The 20260-nt window shown below is 53.6% G+C and overlaps 1 protein-coding gene across 1 annotated transcript in view; it reads left to right on the forward strand.

The window, feature by feature from the left end:
• The window catches only part of CCDC42 (coiled-coil domain containing 42), a 55438-nt gene extending 35626 nt beyond the window's left edge, over positions 1-19812 (forward strand). Inside the window, exons 2-8 of the mRNA XM_054221960.1 lie at positions 14578-14772; positions 15117-15222; positions 15348-15452; positions 15989-16186; positions 17308-17529; positions 19068-19226; positions 19714-19812. Coding sequence (XP_054077935.1) covers positions 14578-14772; positions 15117-15222; positions 15348-15452; positions 15989-16186; positions 17308-17529; positions 19068-19226; positions 19714-19812 — 1084 coding nt within the window. The remainder of the gene's footprint in view (positions 1-14577; positions 14773-15116; positions 15223-15347; positions 15453-15988; positions 16187-17307; positions 17530-19067; positions 19227-19713) is intronic.
• Positions 19813-20260: the final 448 nt, after the last annotated feature.

The raw sequence follows: 20260 nt of genomic DNA on the forward strand, positions 1-20260 counted from the left end.
CCTGCACCAAGTGGTTGTGATGGGAGAGGATGTTCCTGGAGGGCACAGCCCACAGGATGGTTCCCCCTCCCAGCCTCCCCCAGCCCACCTCCATCCACGTGGCCTCTAGCACGCCGCCCATGCTGGGTTTCTCCCCCAGCTTTGCCTTTTCTCTCCATCTCAGGACTAGCGCTCAGAGCTGGCTGGTCCCAGGACAGCACTGGCCATTTCACCCCGTTTGGCTCCCTAACATGGGAAACGTTTTGGTTTTGGGCAGGATTTCAAGTGCTCTCATCTCACAGACACGTCCATCCTCCCAGTGGAGAGCTGCTGAGGAGGAAAGGAGCCGAGGAGACGTGGTGAGCCCCTGAGCTTGGAGCACGGCCCCTGGTTTATTTATGTGTGCAGTGATCAGAAACACAGAGGCCAGTGAAGGCCCTGCATCCTCACAGCTTTAGCCCCATGGGACCCCGATCCCTGATGGAGCTGAGAAGAGCATGAAACACACCACATTGCTCAGACAAGCTCTACAAAGTCATCCAGCAGCCCAAGGTGATGGGCAGGGGGTTTGCGAGTCACCAGGGCAGTCGCCAAAGACTCGCTGAAGTTTTTCTCTCTGACCGGGGGATGCTCAGCAGGGACGGGCACCTTTCCTAAGCATCCCTCCTTCCCTGCCCTCCTGTCCCCAGGATTCACGCTTGGACACCTTCACCCCCTCCCTGGGAGCCTGGGGACTGCTTATTTCAGAGGCCCCAGGCCTTGGCGGCCACGGGGAAGGAGAGTAAGGGGGGCTGTGCACCAGCCAGCATCAGACATGCCACATTGCTTCTGGGGCTTTATCAGTTTTCCCAGGGCAGCAGCACAAAGCGGTTGGCCCAAATTAAACTTGTCTTTTTTCCAAAATACCTTTATGATGAGAAGGTGGCCCTTGGGGAGAAGTGGTGCTCTGCTAACCAGAGGGCAAGTATGAATTCGGAGGCAAGACAGGAGCAGCCTGCGAACCTCAGACCAGTGATGCTATTAAACCTAAGTCAGCCGAGTATTTACCCCAGGATTTGATGGTGTCCTTGGCCCCAGACACGGAGACGTGGGCTGGAAATGGGGAGCAAATGAGATGTGTGAAGTGCTTGGAGACTGCCAGCTGTTTGGTGACACTGTCCCCTTTTTGGGGAGTTGCTGCTTTTTGTGGCCCGCAGGCTCTCCAGGGTGACATCCCGGTGTCACAAACCCACAATCCGGCACAGGCAGGGGCAAACCAAGGCATGATGGTCACTCCCTACTTCTACCCTGCCAAGTCCTTGTTCAGTTTGGACTATCCTGGAAACCCCTGGTCTTGCTGGTGGCACCGCAGGGCCAGGAACAGGGAAGGTCCCATCCAGACTGTCTGGGGACTGGAGCCACTTGCTGCAGGGTCTAAAGAGATGGGTGGGGTGGAGAAGAGACAAATAGGAGGGTCCTGGCGGAGCCTGGGAGAGCCAGATACATCTGCAGCTCTCCAGGTGGAGGGAGCAGCTATGTCTGTGCACGGGGAGACAGCCTGTCTGGAGAGGGACCACGCCATCAGACCTGCTTCCCCAAAGCCCTCGGAGCTGTGCGTTTCCCAGCACAACTCATTGCAGCGGAGATCGTTAGCAATACTGCCAGCTAATTAATCTGAGTGCTCAGTGTGAGCTCCCATAAAACTGCCTTAATAGACTTCCAGCTGTACACTAGCTCTGCAAAAAAGACTGGTCCACGTGTCTTTAAACAGGAGGAAAACCCCACACCACCCCTGTCCTGGAGGTCCTTCCCCCTTTAAACACTCCAGTAGGGTCTTTAACAGCTGATGAAAGGATATTGTGGTGGGAGTTTTGGCTGTACCTGCCAATAACTGGAGCGATCACCTGCCAATACGGGTTCAGGACCTCAAGACAAAGGGGAATGAGATAAAAGATGCCTAAACCCCAGGAGAGGAAAGAGTACCTGTGGAGAACAGTCCTGTTTAGTGGAGTTGGTCTCAGCCAACTCTTCCCAAATCCCAGGGGCAGCCTTGCTACCTCACTGCCAACATCCCTGGGTGGGGGTTGTAAGGTCTGGGGACTTGAGAAGCGGAGCAAGGGAAGGAAGGGGATGGAAGGGTAGGGGTGGTGGCTGCAACCCTGCATCAAACCAGTGTCCTGCTCTGCCAGCAGTTTCCTCAGCTCCATCAAAGGAAGGTGGAGACACCCATGCCCAGTGACACCCTCAGCTGAGCTCCATCCATCAGGCTCAGAGCCCTGTTCACACCAGTTATAAACTTCCAAATTGTCTGATCTGGGACACATTCTTCCCTGATGGGCTCTGACACCTCAGATCTGCGTGCAAAATCCCATCCTCTGGCTCAGCCTGGGCAGCCATGTTTCTCCTGGTCTCCATGGACTGCAGTGCATCAGCCCACCTTCCCTCTCCATCATCAGGGAGGAAAAAGTCATCCAGGTCACACATCAACCTGAAACTTGAACTCAAGACCTGTCCTCAGAGGCTCTGCACTGTCTCACAGACCTATGGAGGGTTTTGGGGGACTTCCAGTGACACACCAGTGTCTGCTGGGAGAACACAGGCCTGGAGCAGCCAGTGCAAGAGGAGCTGTATGTCCCTGCAGATCAGCACTGCTCTGCCAGGTCTTCCTGAAGGGCACTTCGCAGCTCTGCAGAGAGCGTGCGAGACGCCAGGGGATGCTGAGACCCAGGTCTGTATGATGGAGAAGACAGCCATGGAAAATAGTGCTGGTTCCTCACCCCCAGGTGCCCACCATCCCTGGCTGTGTGTCCCTGCTGCCGGTCTCCTTCTCGCTGTTCACACCCTCTGCTATTTTTCCCAGAGCCTGGGGATGGCATCACCTCCTCATTTTTCTGGATGCGTGGCAAGGAGCTGGAGGCACACACGGCTTTCCCTCGTCCTCTGTACCAGACGTGCTGTGTCCTGCAGAGACCGAGAGTGTGTGGATGAGGCTTGTTTCAGTGGAAAACAAAGAGATGCCACATTACATTTAAATCAGAGCTCTTCACTCATTTTCAGCTTCAAGTAAGGGCCGACAAGGGAAAAGGTACAAATGTAAATCTCAGGGGTAGTGCAGCTGGAACATGAGGATTCAAAGCACAACAAAAAAAGCAGATATCAGCTGGCGGGGACCTTCCTGGCTGGGGATCAGTGAGGGCAAGAAGGGCAGGAAAGCTGGCAGCTCCCAAGCAGGACTCTATCTCCGCTCCACGGGAAATGTTCGCAGCACAGAGGAGCACAGGACCTGCCAGGAGAGGAGCAGGAAGGCCGCACAAGCCCTCGAACACCGGAGCATTGAAGAGAAGAAGAGCATATGAGCAAGGCTGAATGAACCTGGAGGGATAACACAAGTGAGCGGGATGCTGATGGGAAAGCAGAAGCTGCTGCGTGCAGGGGCACCACAGGCAGAATGAAGAGCATCTGCAGGGAGGAAGATGAAGAAGAGCCTCAGCTCGCTGCTCAGCGGGAAAGAAGAACAAACAGAGGAGGATGCAGGGAAGGCAGAGGAGTTTGATGGTTTCTTTTTTTAGCTTTAATCTTCATAAAAATCCAGACGTGACCAGACAGTTGATGAAAAGGGGGGTGTGAGGAAACAGGCCAGGACAGGAGAGGTGGGATAAAGGAGGGTGTAGATGCATGGGATGTGTTTGTGGAGGTGGGGGGGGGTCTGGGAGAGCTCGTGGGGATGCTGGAGAGAACAGGAAGATGGGGTGGAAAGAAGCAAACCTGCCCAGAAAAAGGGGAGGGATTATAAACCCATAATCAGAGTAATATCGGACCAAATCGGGCTGAATTATTAAATGGTTTATAAACACTAATACGCTCAATTCCCACCAAATAAGCCCCTTTCCACAGGACTGAAGGCCTGATGGGAAGGAAGAAGCAGTGCTATGAGGTGTACCAACACTTTGGGCTGCCCTGTGTCTCCAAAGGGGACTGCAGCCCCAGCATCAGCCCTGCTCAGGGGAGACCTTCTTCAGGCTGGGGGCATCAGTGTAAAGCTTTGCCATCCGGAAGCCATGCCCTCCCATTCCCCACACACTGCCCCACTTCTCAAGCACCTTTCCTTTCCTGGGCACAAGTTTTCATCCACACAAGTGTTCTGTAGGCCCTTGAACGGGTCTTTGATGTCGGTCATCTTTTCCAGGCAGTCGGTTCCCTGAGCTGATCCAAGGCAGGGCTACCCAAACACTTGCGCCAGCGCAGGGGGTGTGAAGGGCTGGGAATGAGCAGCTGGGGACGAGGGACCAGGCTGCGTCTCCAGGAGTCACGGACGGATTATGGCAGCTTAACACATTCATCAAAATCCAGCCCCCGCCCCCGAGTGGCTGTCAGGCTGCAGGAGTGGTTCAAGGGAGGTGGTTGGGGCTCTCTCCTGGATTCCCGGACTGTATTTTCCCTGCTGATGAAGGTGGTGTGGCTCTAACACACGAGTAGCATCCACGGATTGGGGCTTTACGGGGTTGCAGGCACTCAGGGTGTGGGATGCAGGTCTGGAGGAGACATCGGCTGTGTGGATACAGCGTGGGGATGGTGGCAGAGGCGAAGCGGGTCCAGGCTGTGGGTGTGTGTTGGGGGTGATGTGGGGGTCACAGGCTGAAGAGGAGTCTGCAGTGCCCAAAAGCAAAACTGGGCAGGTCTAATCCTGAAATCTTCCTGTTGTTCACCCGGCACTGATTTCGGCAGGATTTGTTTGTGTCTAGGATCGAGGCAGGATCTGGTGCACCGCTACGCAGCGGAGGAAAGGACTTGAGAAGGCTTCTGCACTGTCACCAGGGCTTCGTAGGGAAAAGCTTGGTCTCCCAGAGGGTAAAAGACACCTGAGCATCCCCTTCCCAGAGGTGATCCCAATCTGCGAGCAGCCTCCGGCTCATTCCATCAGCCCTCCCCTGAGGTTGTATCCTGCGCGGTGGGATGGAGTCAGACCTGTGTTGGGCTGCAACTAAGGATGAGGCAACACCACAGAAATGGCATTGCTGGCTGATCATGATGCCTGCTGTGTCAGCACTCAGAAAAGCCCCGGCTGCACTCAAAAAATGTTCCCTCCTCAGCAACTGGGAGAGCCGCAACGGAGCCTCTCGGCTTGTGGAAATATCCTGGCCGGCACATCTGTGATTAGGCAACGTGATTCAAGCCAAAGGCCAGAGCTGATCTCACTTCTGAGCCTGATCCTTGCTGCAGCACTGAGGGTTGGGAGGCTCTGCTGCGCCTCCAGACTGGGATGGTCTCTGCCTGGTACAAGGAGCATGAGTCATGGACTTCACCCATGCTCTTTGGCCTCGCTGATTTGAGCCTCCCCACAGGGACTTCACATTTCTCAGGTCTGGTCCTCTTCAGGATCCATGGACACAGCTGAGACGTCCTGACACCTCTCTGTTATGGTCCCTGGGCTCTGACCACACCAGGATCTTGTTTCTCCTCCTGCTCAGCAGCTCTGCCATCTGCCTGGCGTTCACCACCATGGTTCCACCTCTGTTAGGTCTCCTCTGATGGGCTCAGTGGAGTCACATATGGGGTCTGGTGCCACCAGGACTGACGGGAGGGGTTTCAAAGCCCAAGGGCAAGAACTAACCCAGGACTGAGTGCTTGGAAAAGGGCTTTGAGCTCCTCTTAGTTACCAGAAAGATGAATCCAGCCCAAGAAATCTGAAGACCTCCAGCTTTGCAATTATCCTGCTGTGCATTTGAGCTCCTGTGGAGCTGAAATCAAACCTTTGATGGGGAAGAAAAGGAGGGCAAGACCTTTCCAGCAGCTGTGGCAGATGAGGCAGCTTCAACTGATGTAAGTGCAGGAAGCTCATTATCTCCAAATTCTGATGCTCTGGAAACCAGCTGAGTGCTGGAGCTGGGGGGGTGTATTGATGGCAGGTCTCTCTGGAGATGTGACTCCACCCAGATGCACCTTGGGGATCAGGTCACCATCTCTGTCCCCAGGCTGGGCAGTATGAGAACAGCTTCAGACTGGTGCCACATCCAACCACCACCTCACACCACCGAAAAAAAAGATAAATAATCTAAGATGAAAAAGGAAGCATTTTCTTTTCACCTTGATGGCCCAGCGCCCTCCTGATGTTGACACAAGGCTGGCTGTGCTTGTCAGAGCTTCCCTGGCAAACAAGCGTTCATTTGATGCTTCTGCGTTTGAGAGCATTTGCACCACAAAAGATGAACTCAGACAATTTTCGGCTTATGGCACCCCTGGGTGTCCCTCTCAGATAAAAATCCAGAGCCATGAGAGAACTATTGCTAAAACCCATCCAGGAGTGATGTCCTGTGTGTACAGCAGGTGCTGCATTGCTGTCATTGATCAACTCTGGCTGCCAGGGCTAGTGCCACATCCCCAGCCCCATAGCCTAAATGTCCCCACCAAGGACCAAGCCTCCGTCGGCTCGTGGAGAGGACACTAAGCTGGCGTCAGGCCAGCTTTAGGCCAGCTTGTAGGAGTTCGCTGAGGGCTGTTCAGAGGCAGTGGGCTGGGTTAAACCACAGTGCCCAAACTGAGGGGCCGGTTGCCTCCAGGAGCCTGCTCCATGCACGCAGGCTTTCAGGTGGCTTCTTGGAAAGGGTAATTCAGGTGGCTTCTTGGAAAGGGTAATTTTCTTAAGGCTGAGGAAGTCCAACTGGTGCATGAAAATCTATTCTCACATCCTTAGCAGAGCTCATTCATAACCAAAATTAGAGTGTCAGCATCTACTTCTGGCAAGGACTGAGGTCTGGGCACATGTAGTGACCTGCGTCCAGAAAGGCTAGCCATGAAGTCTACCCACACCGTCAGGGTATCCTTCTCCCCTGCAGCCCACAGCTCCAGCCAGCCAGCCCTCCTCTCCTTAGACCTCTTGGTTACAGGTCAGTCCCAGGGTGAGCTTGGGGGACTGGGCTCAATCCAGTGATTAGACAGGTCCCAGGCCAAGAGAGGGGCTACAGGGCCTGAAAAGGATGATCAAGGTGGCCAAATTCTATGTCACTATGCGAGGTGGTCATAGCAGGTGGCCTGGGTAGTCCATGGAGAGAAGCAGGAGCTTCCAGAAGTTCATTTAGCCTTAAGGGATCAGATGTGTTGTGCCCTGGGAGTCCTTATTCCTCTCATCAGCTACAATGGGAGCTTGGGCTGGCTTAACCATGGAGATGTCTCCATTCAAGACATTTGCCATGAACTTGGATAAACAATCCTTAAATGTGCTCTTTGTAGCCACAATCCAGATCCCAACTTGAATTGAAACAGGGTGAGGGCAGTTTGCCGCCTTGAAACCCTTGGGAAGGGGTAGTTGCACCTGCCTTGGGGCAGACCTGTGAGCCTTCACTGTTGTCTGGTGGGAATGCAATTTTTGAGCAGTTTAGGTTGTAAAAAAAGGAGAAGCAAACTATTCCTGAGAAAAATAACTGTTTGCTGCTGTTTTGCTTTTGTGTTCAGGTGTGTGGGCCTGGGGACCAGCTCTCAAAGCTGGAGAATAGGCAACATCTGAAGGCCGGAACCAGTCCCTTCCACCCACCCCTCCTCCTCCAGCTCTTGCATCTTCCCCATCGCACAGCAAATGAATGAGCCCATCTTAACACGGTCCAATGATTGCTGCTGCCATGGGGGTGTCTGGACACTGAGTCATAGTTTGCTTCTCATTCCTGCTGCATCATCCTTATGTTTTGATTCACGGACCACTCTGTGCATGAAAGAGCAAATTGTCCTTTTTGATCTCTTTCACTTGCTATAGAGATTTGCTCAGCAAATGAGGTCTTAAAATGGAAACATCCCTGGATACCTGTGTTGAATTGATCTTCTCCAATTGGAAAGAGCGTTCCCTTTTTCTCTTATTCACCCAGATATCCAGGCTGCTTTTCTCTTTCACTGAAAGCTGGCAGCAAATACTCACCGTATCCTTGCTTCACTGCCATGCACATCCCTCTTCTAAAGAGGCTGAGCCACACCAGCACGGGAACGAGCAGCTGAAGCACCAGGGATGGCAGGGAGGTGTGGAATAACCCTTTCCAACGAAGCCTACCCACTTATTTCATTACTGGGCTCACCAGTCTATTTTCTTTTTGCAACCCAGCTAAGTGAGAACAGAGAGAGCTTCTTGCAAGACAGAAACTGGACAATTTGCTGCCCTGGTAGTAGAGCCTGATGCACGCAAAACCCCACCATAGCAGCCAGGGAAGCCAAAACCAACCTCTCCCACTGACACAGGCGGGAAGAGCGGGCAGCTCTGCTCAAAGCCACACGGTGAAGTGGGATTTCAGGAGGCACCACCACAGAACAGATGGTGTAACCGTAGCGTTTGGGGGTGGCTAACCCCGAAGCTTGTGTGCTTCAGGTCTTACAGAATGAAAAAAACTGGGCAAAAAGTCAAACACAAAATATTGCATCCTGACTACATACCCACTCGCCTTTGGGGTTGTGAGTTTTCAGGTGATTGTTCATTAACTGGAAACTTCTCTTTAATGGAGACTGGGGAGCCTCGCTCAATCCCACAACTCCAGGCTTTAGAAGTCCCTATATAGAGGGAAATTTCCTGAAATGACAACACCATGCTGGTAAGGTCACTGCTCCCAACTCACTCTTGTGTGCAGCGCGTCACCTGCACTTGGAGAAAGCAAGGGGCACTGACAGCCCTGCAGGAGCCCCAGGGGCAGGTCTGGGGCCAGGGCTAACGCTGGGAGCTGAGGCCCCATGGCAAAAGGTTCACCCTGACCTGAACGGCAGAGACAGAGGCAGGCGAGGATTTCCGTGGCCGCACGGCTGGCTGGTGGCAGAGCAGAGCTGCCCTCTGCTTTCCCCCTCACCTGTGCAATCTCTCAGGTGCCTGGGAATGACTAAGTGAATTTAAGGGTGCGCTGCTTTGCAAATAGGTGGAGAGTCTGGTGTTTGGAAACTGCTTCTTAGCTCCATCTCCTGCAGCTTCTTGCATCAGCCCCCAGTCCTGAGCCTCCTCCCCCAAGCCACAACCCTGAGGTGCCCTTTGGGTTGGGGTGCAGGTACAGAGGTTGGGACAAATCTGTGTCAGGGAACCCCGGGAGAGGGAAAACATCTGCTCGGAGGAGCAGAGCCCAGCCTGCCCAAGAGGCGTTGAGGTTCTTGGAGGAGATGGGCGTCTCCGACAGCCTTGGCTTTCTGGGGGTTAAGCTGAGATCCTGCTGTGCCAGATGACTCAGAGAGAAGTTATCAGGGGAGCAGTGGCATGGGGGGAGAGGCACCGAGCAGTGACTCAGGCTCTCCAGCCCCTTTCCCTTACCGATCAGCACATTTATCCTGCCTTGCCATACGCATCAACTGCTTTTGCATCGCAGGGGCGGGCAGGGATGGGAACAGGGCAGAGGAAGGTGTGCTGTGTGGAAGGGTCAGACCCTTACCCACCACCAGAAAGGCTGCCTGGAGTTATCCCAGGGCAAGGAAACAGGGCAGGACCGGGACTGCATCTGGGACTGCACACTTGTTTAATAAGTGCTCCCTCTCCTGGGCCACGGCCACGCTGTCCCAGAGAAAATTCAAGTTCTTTGGCAAATTGGGAGGAATCTCAGGCTTGACAGACTCCTGGAGTGGGGCAGGGATCTTTCTTCAGCTCCAGACGGTCCCAGTTCCACATGGGAACCGCTCCACAACCTCAAAAATCCCTGGGCGCTCAAGGAAGATACCGTATTTGAATGTCCCCATGCTGTCTATTCCCACCAAGATACAGTGCCATGGTGTCCCTGGATAGACGCTCATCTTTCCCCTTAAGCCTGTCCCTTGGGACCTAAGAACTGGGGAAAGCCCTCAGCACAAGAAGGACATGGACCTGTTGGAACAGGTCCAGCAGAGGGCCGCAAAGATGATCCGAGGGCTGGAGCCCCTCTGCTGTGAGGACAGGCTGAGAGAGTTGGGGGGGTTCAACCTGGAGAAGAGAAGGCTCTGGGGAGACCTTAGAGCCCCTTCCAGTCCCTAAAGGGGCTCCAGAAAAGCTGGGGAGGGACTCTGGATCAGGGAGTGGAGCCATAGGACGAGGGGGAACGGTTTTAAACTGAAAGAGGGGAGATTTAGATGAGATCTGAGGAAGAAATTGTTTGCTGTGAGGGTGGTGAGCCCCTGGCCCAGGTTGCCCAGAGAAGCTGTGGCGGCCCCATCCCTGGAGGGGTTCAAGGCCAGGTTGGACGGGGCTTGGAGCAACCTGGGCTGGTGGGAGGTGTCCCTGCCCAGGGCAGGGGGTGGCACTGGGTGGGCTTTATGGTCCCTTCCAACCCGAACCATTCTGTGATTCTGTGATTCTATCAAAGATGCTGGGAAGAGATTTGGCCATTCAAAATCACGCCAATACAGAGCCCAGCGAGATTCAGAGGAGTCAGCTATCACCAAAGGTGTTTTGTACTGCGCTGGGAGCTTCTGAAGGCCAGAAGGAAAAGTCTGTGTCAGTTTTCTATCAGCTTTCAACTCCAGGGGCTTCAAAAGCAGAGGAGATGATTTAAAGAAAAATAAATAAATAATGCAGTTTCCTTCAAAGAGTAAAAAGGTGGGGGATGCACCTAAAGGATGAACAGAAAAGGTTTCTCCTGGGTAGCTATGACTCAGAAATGGCATTTTCTGTATTCTAATAAGGGATGTCAAGTCAGAGGTAATTTATTCATGGCAAGCTGATGCAGTTGCTATGGAGAGCATAATAGGAAGAAACTCTTTTAATGCATAGTGTATTGAGGAGGAAAGCGTTTTTCGGAGATAAAACCTGGGTGTGAGGATAAAAGAAGAAAATGGTGATTAGGAATGTTTTTAAAAAAAAAAAAAAAAAAAAAGCTGTCTGCAAACACTTTCACCATAGCTGTGAAATGCAGGGTCTGGTCTCATCCTGCTCGGCTTCCCTCCAGGCGGGCAGAGGTCCGACCCCAGCTCAGGGTCTCCCACCCACCAGCACCCCGGGAAGCAGATCCGCTAACAGGGTCTGTTGCTTTCGGAGTAGGCAAGAGCCAGGACAACATGTGGTTTTGGGTGCTTCATGATCTGGGTTTGCCTGCCCTGCAGGGAGGAGGGTGCTACAAGACAGTGGAGGGAGTCGGTGCAGAGGCCCAGAGCACCGTGGTGCTGCATGGAGGGTACCTGGGTATCACTGGGTACTTAAAATTCAGGTGTCTCTGTGTCAGGCCAGCCAGCAGCCTTTTCATCTTCAGGGGAAAATACACACAAAGTGTATTTTCAGACCCAGTTGGTCACCCGTGTCTTTCCCTCTCCAACAATCACAGCGTTTCCTCTCCCTCCATCCCGAACATCCCTCCTCCGAGCACTGCTTTGTCTTCCTCCTCCTCTCCCAACCATGAGACCTGAGATCACCATTCCTAGTTCAGGTTGTCCCCATTTCCCCAGGATAATGGCTGTTTGGCACTAATCCCCCTCTTGATTCCTTACTAATTTTTTCAATACAGTTGCTGGACTCGGGTGTCCTCTCCACAGCAGCCAGCGGTTCTGCGCAGAGCTGGTGGCGGGGCAATGCAAGCACAAAGGGGTCCAGTAGACCCTGGATGCGCTGGAGGTGGCTGTTGGGCAATCATAGAATCATAGGGTTGGAAGGGACCTCTGGAGATCATCTAGTCCAACCCCCTGCCAGAGCAGGATCACCCAGAGCAGGTGGCACAGGAACGCCTCCAGGCGGGTTTGGAATGTCTCCAGAGACGGAGACTCCCCCACCTCTCGGGGCAGCCTGGGCCAGGGCTCTGCCACCCGCACAGCAAAGAAGTTCCTCCTCATGTTTAGGTGGAACTTCCCATGGTCAAGTTTAGCAATGTGTGAGAGGGTGTACAAACACAAACGAGCCCAGAGGAACACTGGCAGGGGGGACCCCTGAGTGATTCCCTGGTCCAGCCATGCTGGAAACCACCACAGAAAGCCATGAGCACATACAAGCTTCATCAGTGCAATCACTGAGGAACTCAGAAAATAACGGCAGAGGGGGGAATCCCAATAATGTACCCAGACAGACCCAACTGCCCTGTCCAGGATTCTCCTGGGATTGTCCCTGGAGAAGCTCAGCCCTGTGGGCCAGGTGGGAAACCCATCAAGGGGAGTCCATGGGACCTGCCCTCCAGAGCACCTTCCCAACACCCTAGCAGACACCACTGGTACCCTGGTAACCACAGGGCAGCTCACACCACATCCCAAATCTTCTAGACTTAACAGTCCTTTTCTCAGCCAGTTCACTGTCTCACACAGAAGATGACACCCCTGAATAGAGTTTGGGGGATCCTGTTTGCTGCAGTGCACGTATTTTATGCTAGTCATTTTGGCATTGGGGTGATGACAAGGAGCAAACGTCACAAGGTGCTGTACAGACGGGGCACACAAAGATCCCCAGTGCAAGCAGCTTTGCTGTCTGCCGAAACAGGGGAGGTGGAGGCAAGAGCAGAGGGAGTCCTTGAGATGATGTTGGTGATGGTCTGTGGGATGCCGCACAAGAAAGGCTGAGAGGAACACAAGCGATCTGAGCTTGGCTCTCTGCTGTGCTAAGCCAGCAGGCACTGCAGCTCCCCACTGCCAACACGGGATGAAAAGGATGCACAGCGAGGGGCTTTCCCTGGGCACAAGAGTGTTGGGAGGCCTCCAAAACCCCATCGAGCCCTGATTGACCCCCCTTGGACTCAGCTCCAACTTCTACTGATCAATAAGAATAAAACCCCGTGGTGACTTCTCCTTCATTCGGAAGCCTGCTGGCAGCAGCAGCTTCGCTGGGAGGGTTCAGTGTGGAAAGCGAGAACCCCACAGCTACCTACGGGGGAAGGTAAAACCCCAGGGATTTCATTATGGGCTGCACTTTCAATCCTTGCTGCGGAAGGGCAGCACCTCCTCAGGAAGAAGGAAACAGGGACAGGGGCAGCCCCTCGTTTTTATGCATGCCTAACGAGCAGGAAGGTGACTGATGATGTCACTTGCTCCCTGGAGCCCATCTGTCATTTGCATGACAAAATGTCATACACGGGGGAATTCTCAGTTAGACTGGCAAGTCAGCCAGTGCTTCCCCTTGGAAATGTCTGTCTCCAATTATTCATAATGAAAATGAACTGTAATTGCTTGAAGTGCTGATCCTGGTGCCCAGCAGCTGCCTCAGACTGCTCTCCCCGAAGCTGTAGGGTTTTTCTTAATTTCAGACAGCACAGTTCAGCCACCAGAGGACAAGGACACACGTGGCTCCGCAGCTTGGCTTGTTCGACAGAACACGCCACTGTCGCTTCCCAGACAGGCTCTGCCCCAGCTCCCAGCTCGGCAGCAAGCACGTGACGTTCAGACATTCTGAGACCTTCCTGGTCGCTTGTCTGGTGGGTTCCCATGCTCTGCTGGGGACCAGCAGCTCCTCCAGCCCAGGGGATGCAAGAGTGGGAAGGACTTTTCAGAGGGGATCCCTGCCTGCTGGAGGAAGGGCTGAGCCCCCTCACCTTGCAGGCTGGCACAGGCCCTGCTCCCAGGCGAGCCTTGTCCATGCCAAGGTCCAGAAACTGCTGCAGAAGACCAGGTTTAATCTGCCTGACCTGTCAGGATGGGAACAGCCCCATGATGACCTCGGGATGGACAGAGGGGAAATCACCTGTTGCTGACGGGACCAATTTGAACCTCAGTAATAAAAGCCAGGCGTATTCACTGCTTTGCCTTGGGTCATTTGTCTCTAAATGAAGCGTCTCTCATGTAACGAATGGTCCCTTCCTGGGCCATACATCTTCTTGCTGTTTCAAGCAGTGACGGATCTGGCAGACCTTCCCCAGCTCTTGTTGGTTTATAATGAGCAAGGGGTGACGTTTGCCTGAAAACAATTTCCCTGATGCAAGTCAGGGTTTTAACAGAAATTAAGACTTCTCCCCTCCAAGCCAGGGGTGTTTCAGCTTCAGTAGCTCACAGAAATGTTCTTGCCTGTTAAGCCAGTGAGGAAGTGAGATGGACAGAAGCAAAACTCGGAGGGTGAAATCTCTCATGGAAGGAGCAGACCCCGAGGTCACCATCATCTGTAGGTTTTCCCCCACCCAGCCCATGAATACCACCCCTTATTTTGGGCAATGGACCTTGCTCAAATGCCTTGTTCTGGGGGGAAAAAAAAAAAATTAAAAAATTTTAAAATCTGTAACATTTTAGAGAATGGTATACCTCAGTCCCACACAGAGAGGAAACCATGGGTGATACAGTGATCAAGCATCCCTGAGGATGTGCCCTCAATTTAACTGTCTTTCCATCTGGTGTTTTGGGAGAGAAGGGGGGAGCTCCTGCCCTGAACTCTGAGACAGTGAAATGGATGTTGGGGCGCTGAAACACCTGCCCAACACAGCAGAGGTCACAGGACACAGGGGCTGATTTTTAGCAGAGAAGGAACCAGAGAAAGTGGGAGGAAGGGAAAGAAATCCGCATTTGTTCAGCTTTCCTTTAGTGCTGGAGGGTCCTGGTGCTGGACACAGTGGTCAGCCCCCCTTGCTGGCGTGGGGGCATCACCCTGCTTTGGTTGCCAAGTAACCACCTGAGCATCTTCCAACTGCCCACAGCAACCATTCCACGCCAATTGGCCACGAAGAGCTGGCGGCCAAAGGCACGACTGGGGCAAGGAAGGTCCTGGGAAAGTGGAGGCAAGAGGCACCCAGGGGCTTGTCCCCTGCCCAGCTGCCTCTCCTGTGCAACACCGAGCCCTCAGGATTGCAGGAGAGCTCCTGGGCTGGCTTGGGAGGGGAGCAGTGCTAGGAGAACCTGGGCTTTCTGGGCCCTGCTGGTGGCTGGAGCGATGGCCAACATGGGCGATGAGGACCTGTCGGCCTATTTTCGCATGCAGTACAAGCAGAACTGCCTGCCCTTGCTCAGGTGAGGGGGCTTCTCCATCCACCTCCATCCCCTCCATCCTCCTCTCCTGTCTCCTCTATCCCTCCTCCCCACACCGTGACAAACTCCCATCCCTTATCTCCACCACTTCAGTCTCCTCCTGTACCTCCCTTCTCCAGCCCTGTCCCACCCCCTTGCTCTGTCAGTGGGATCCCCACTGGGGAGAGGTGGGGATGCCATGCTGCCAAATGGGATCTGAGATGGTGTTGGGTTGTTCTGCCCTGTCACCCCACCTGGGACACAGTGGGGTGATGGGGCAGAGCAAGCCAACACCCTGCCAAGGTACTGGACCCAGCGTGTAACCTTAAGGAAAACTTGTGCGACAGAAAACTCAGACTGACAGAGGACGACACCCCGTCTCCATTTCTTCGCTTCCAGGCAAAGAAGAAACAAGTTGAACAGATGCAAAAGGGTCTGGAGGTGAAGGAAGAGGTGAGAAAGATGGAAGGGTGCTGGGGCGTGGTCGGCAGGGCTTGTGGTTTTGTGGAGGGGAGCAGTGAGCCGGTGACTGGCTCCAGGTGCGGGCAGCCATGTCACACTCACTCTGGTGTTGCCAGGACTTCAGGGAGCGGATGAAAGTCATAACCTGTCAGTGGAGGGACCTCCATGCTAAGGAGGCGCAGCTGAAAACCCACATGGAGGAATCTGGGAAGACTTTAAAGGTACACCTGCTCGACTGACATGACCCTGAACCACACCACCACCTCCTTCCCTCTCTTGGGAGACAATCTTGGGCCAAGCCCTGTCCAAGCCTCCCTTGAGCCTGGAGGCATGAGGAACAGGACTGGCAGGGCACAGGGTTTTGTACCACAGCTGTGGAAAGCCCTGGTAGGGCTTGGGCAGGAGAGAGCTTGTCCTGTACCAGAGTGATCTCCTGGAGACCCCAAGCATCCCCCCAGAAGGGTCACAGCCTGTCCCCACCGTTGACACCTGGGTGTCTTCCAGGGACAGATACCAGTAGACCTGAAAATCAGAGAGTCATCCCAGATGCCTGTCTCCAAGACCAAAGGGTCAATGCAAGAGCAATGGCCCTGTCAAACAGGGAGTGAAAATGCTCCCGGGGTGCTCCAGTGCTGGTCTCTCCTTTGTGATGGCACCTCCTCCCACTGCTGCTGAATGACCCAGCTCCATCTTCCCTTGTTTTCTTTTCGCTCTGTGTGTGTGAATGTATGTGTGTTGGTGGGACAAACACCACCAGGAAAATGATAAGATGCGAATGCAAGCTCTGAAGAAAGCCATCAGAGAGAGAGAGAATAAGATGCAAAAGGAGAGTGAGCTTTTGAGAGCTAAGGGGAAACTGGAGGCCCTGAGAAATAAGCACCAGAAACTCTGCAACAGAGTGCAGAAGTACTCGATCTTCAACAAATACCTGGAGGATGTAGTGAAGATCTCACAGGTGAGTTTGGACATGACAGAGACAGATCATGGCCTCGAGGAGAACTTTATGTGGGTGTTAAACCTAGAGGAGATAGGCAATTCCAGGGAAATCATAACACTTGATCAAACCCAGAGACCTCAGATGGGATGGAAGGAGGTTCCCTGCAACCAAGGTGTGCCAAAGGGACCAGAGTTAGGGGAGAAGAACCAGAAAAGGAGGTGAAGCCTTGACAAAACCAAAGAAAAACTGTTCGAAGGGGGAAAAACACGGGGCTGAGGGGAATGGGAACCATTTTTTTTGTCATTCTTTCATGTCACATTGGTAGGTTGGGAGAATTGAAAAGCTGCCTGTGAATGGGAACCCAGGCAGTTGTCAAAAAAGCTGTGCCCTCTCTCAAAGATGCCCAGGCATCACTCCATGGATTGCTCATGCTCCTGCAGTCCCAGCTGCCCCCCTCCCATTTCTAGCTGACTCGGCCCTGTCAGTTGTAGCTGTGCTTTGTGTTTTGCCAGAGCACTGCTCACCTGGGGAAGACGTGCAATATCTCCCCTTGCTTATGGCAGTGACAGCTCTGGAACTGTACAGTGGGATGTCATCATACAGGGGATGTGATGAAGCTCACAAACCAATTGGGGCAGTAGTCTCGTCAAGAAGAGAAGACCTTTCACAGAATCACAAAATCACACAGAATCACAGAACGGTGGGGGTTGGAAGGGACCTCTGGAGATCACCCAGTCCAACCCCCTGCCAGAGCAGGGTCACCCAGAGCAGATGGCACAGGAACACCTCCAGGCGGGTTTGGGATGTCTCCAGAGACAGAGACTCCACCACCTCTCGGGGCAGCCTGTGCCAGGGCTCTGCCACCCTCACAGCAAAGAAGTTCCTCCTCGTGTTTAGGTGGAACTCCCTATGGTCAAGTTTGTGCCCGTTACCCCTTGTCCTGTCCCCGGGCACCACTGAAAAGAGCCTGGCCCCATCCTCCTGACACCCACCCTTTAAGTATTTATAAGTGTTGATAAGTGTTTCATCTGGGGAAGGTGTTGTCCCTGGTCAGGGCAGGGTGCCAAACAGCATGAGACTTGCAATCATGATGAGGGGAGGGCAGGAGGCTTACTAACACCAGGAGCCCTGTGCTGCAGTTTGAGGAGATCCGGGAAGTCATTTCGCGCTACAAGACGCTGGTGAGGATGCACAAGGACCTGCTGCAGTCACAACAGAGGCACAAGGAAATGTCTGAGCAAGCCAAGGTGCTCCTGGACCAGTACATGGAAGAGAAAGAAGCTGAGATCCTGCAGTACAAAAATGAGCTGGTGCAGCTCCAACTACGTTTTGACCAGGCTCAAAGTGACATCCTCTCCTGGGTGAGGAAATGTGGGGCGGGCAGGGGAAAATCTCCAAGGCTTGGCTGTGACAGGACCAGCTGGTGGCTCATCCGTAAGCCATAGGGTCATGGTAAGGCCCAATAGCAGTCCTTTTAATTGGAGGAGTTGTCTAATTTCGTCCCTCCAAGGAATTATAGAAAAGAATGACAGACCAAGTCTGGAGCAGGTTACAGGTTACATCACGGGTTAAAACAAGGCCCTCGCAAAGCCATTGTGATCTTTCAGTTCTTGCTTGAACCCATAGTCAAAGGAGATCAGCTAACCAGGCTTTGGGAGGTCTGCCTTGGCGAAAAAAACTAAGAATATTCCACCACATGCCCATTGGGTTTGTCTAGCTGGATCATACTCATTTCCATTCACCATTCCTTGCAGCATCATCCCTGTAATGGGGCCTCAGTGTGACATGTCTTGTGGTCTTCACGGTCCATGGCTCAGGCCTCAGAGTGAAGCTGGTTTTGCTTATTTTCATTATTTGCTATCACCCTTTGCACAGCATCTGCCCACCAGGGCTCACCTCTTCTCCTCCCTCCTTACCAGTCCAAAAGCGACCACACTGGTGGTAAACTGGGCTGTGATGAGGCACATCAATGTGTAGCCAGTGCTCAGCATGCAGAATCACAGAGTCACAGAACGGTGGGGGTTGGCAGGGACCTCTGGAGATCACCCAGTCCAACCCCCTGCCAGAGCAGGGTCACCCACAGCAGGTGGCACAGGAACGCCTCCAGGCGGGTTTGGGATGTCTCCAGAGACGGAGACTCCCCCACCTCTCGGGGCAGCCTGTGCCAGGGCTCTGCCACCCTCACAGCAAAGAAGTTCCTCCTCCTGTTGAGGTGGAACTCCCTATGGTCAAGTTTGTGCCCGTTACCCCTTGTCCTGTCCCCTTGTCCTGAAAAGAGCCTGGCCCCACCCTCCTGACACCCCCCCTTTCAGTATTGATAAGCGTTGATAAGATCCCCCCTCAGGCATCTTTTTTCCAGCCTGAAGAGACCCAAATCCCTCAGCCTTTCTTCACAAGAGAGGTGTTCCAGTCCCCTCATCATCTTGGTAGCCCTTGAAAATACCCTCAGCTCTGCTGGCCTCCGCTCCCTTCCCATCATTCTGAGGGGTCCTTTCCAAATTGCCTTCTTGGATACTCCACGCTCCAGGAGTTGGGTGCCATCAGGCAAAGCTGGAAAGCACCTGGTCTGGGAGGGTGGCAGTGGGATGTGCTGCTCCCAGGGTATCAGCTAGCCCTGCTGTGGGGAGTGCAAATGGGGCCTGAAGGGACGACCCGACGTAGTGAGGACTGCAGGAACTGTCAGAGAGATGGAGAGGTTCCTGGGGCAAGCAGCAGCTGTGGTGGTTCCTGGATGTGATTCCACTACACCAAGCCTGCAGCACAGCTCTGGGCAAGGACAGGTTCTTTCTAGCAAAACAGATGAGTGCAGAAGTTAGTGTCTCCAAGCCAGGGTTTCCAGTGCTGAAGCAGCATGTTTGCTGGGGCACCTCCCCATGTTGCATGTCTCCTCTCCTCTCAGGAGACTCGCTGGGCTGACATCCAGAACACGACTGCCAAGAAGACCCAGGAGCTGGGCACCATCAAGCTGGCCATCCTCAACCTCTTCCAGTGTGTGAGCACGCAGCTGAAAGCAAACCTGAACGTGCCGATGGATGACAGCCACAGACAGCTGACCATGGTAGAGCCAAGCCAGACCCCTTCTCCCTGCCCAGAGAGAGGAGCAGCAATGACCCTCAGCTGCCCAAAAGGAGGGGAGAGCCCAGAGAAATCCATGTGTTCAGCAGACACCCTCCTTTTCACCTGGGCTCTCTCTTGGGCAAGGGGAATGGGTAGAAGACACCAGGCAAACCTGTCTCATCCCAGGAGGCGGAGCAGGATGTGGGTCCCTCTGGGGGAAGAAGGAGTGGGAACTAGGCAGGCTGGGGCGGGGGATGCCGGGGATGCAGATGAACCCATGGCCAAGGTTTGGTTTCATTCACCCTTGCCCTGAACTCAGACTCACTCACAAAAGGCCATTCTGGTGGTGCAGATCCAGCCGGGCAAACGCCTTATTGTCCTGCTCAGTTTGGTTGGTGAAATTTGCCCTCCAAAAGGGCCAACAAGCTCCCCTCTGCCTCCTGTCCCCATCCCCGCTCTGAGCTCTGCCACTCTCTCCCCCACCCTAGATTCAGCAGTTTATCCGAGACCTCACAGACATCTCAATGGAGGTGAAACAGAAGGACATGCAGAACCACCACCGAGCATCTATACTTCCAGAGCTATAAGGGACACGCCAACATGACCCGCTCTGCCAGCAAAGACTCAGCAGGGTGGGAAGGAAAAGAGGAGGACAGAGGGCCCTACAGATATTGTAGACTCCACCATAGATTACACGAGCGAAGTTTCACACCTTTCTGTCTCTTCTGTCCTGCACAAGTTGCTAACACCTTTTATGCTATTAAAAATAACCAAATATTTTAAGGTGTCTCTTCATTTCCTGGGAGGACTGGAAAGACCAGAGCAGCTCCATCTCACAGCTTCACCCAGACGCCGTTGGGGTGCCTTCTCTAGCAGGTGGGATTCTGGTTGCAGGAGACAGTGTCCCAGCAAGGCATGCAAGATAGGGAGAGCAGGCTGGGACAGGAATGTGGTCCCAAATAGGGATTAGTAGTAGTGGTCACATTTGGACCTCCCACTCACCCTCCCAGAAGCTCTGAGATATTTGAGAGGGAC

Source organism: Rissa tridactyla, chromosome 15 (genome assembly GCF_028500815.1).
Source record: "Rissa tridactyla isolate bRisTri1 chromosome 15, bRisTri1.patW.cur.20221130, whole genome shotgun sequence".
Lineage (NCBI taxonomy): Eukaryota > Metazoa > Chordata > Aves > Charadriiformes > Laridae > Rissa > Rissa tridactyla.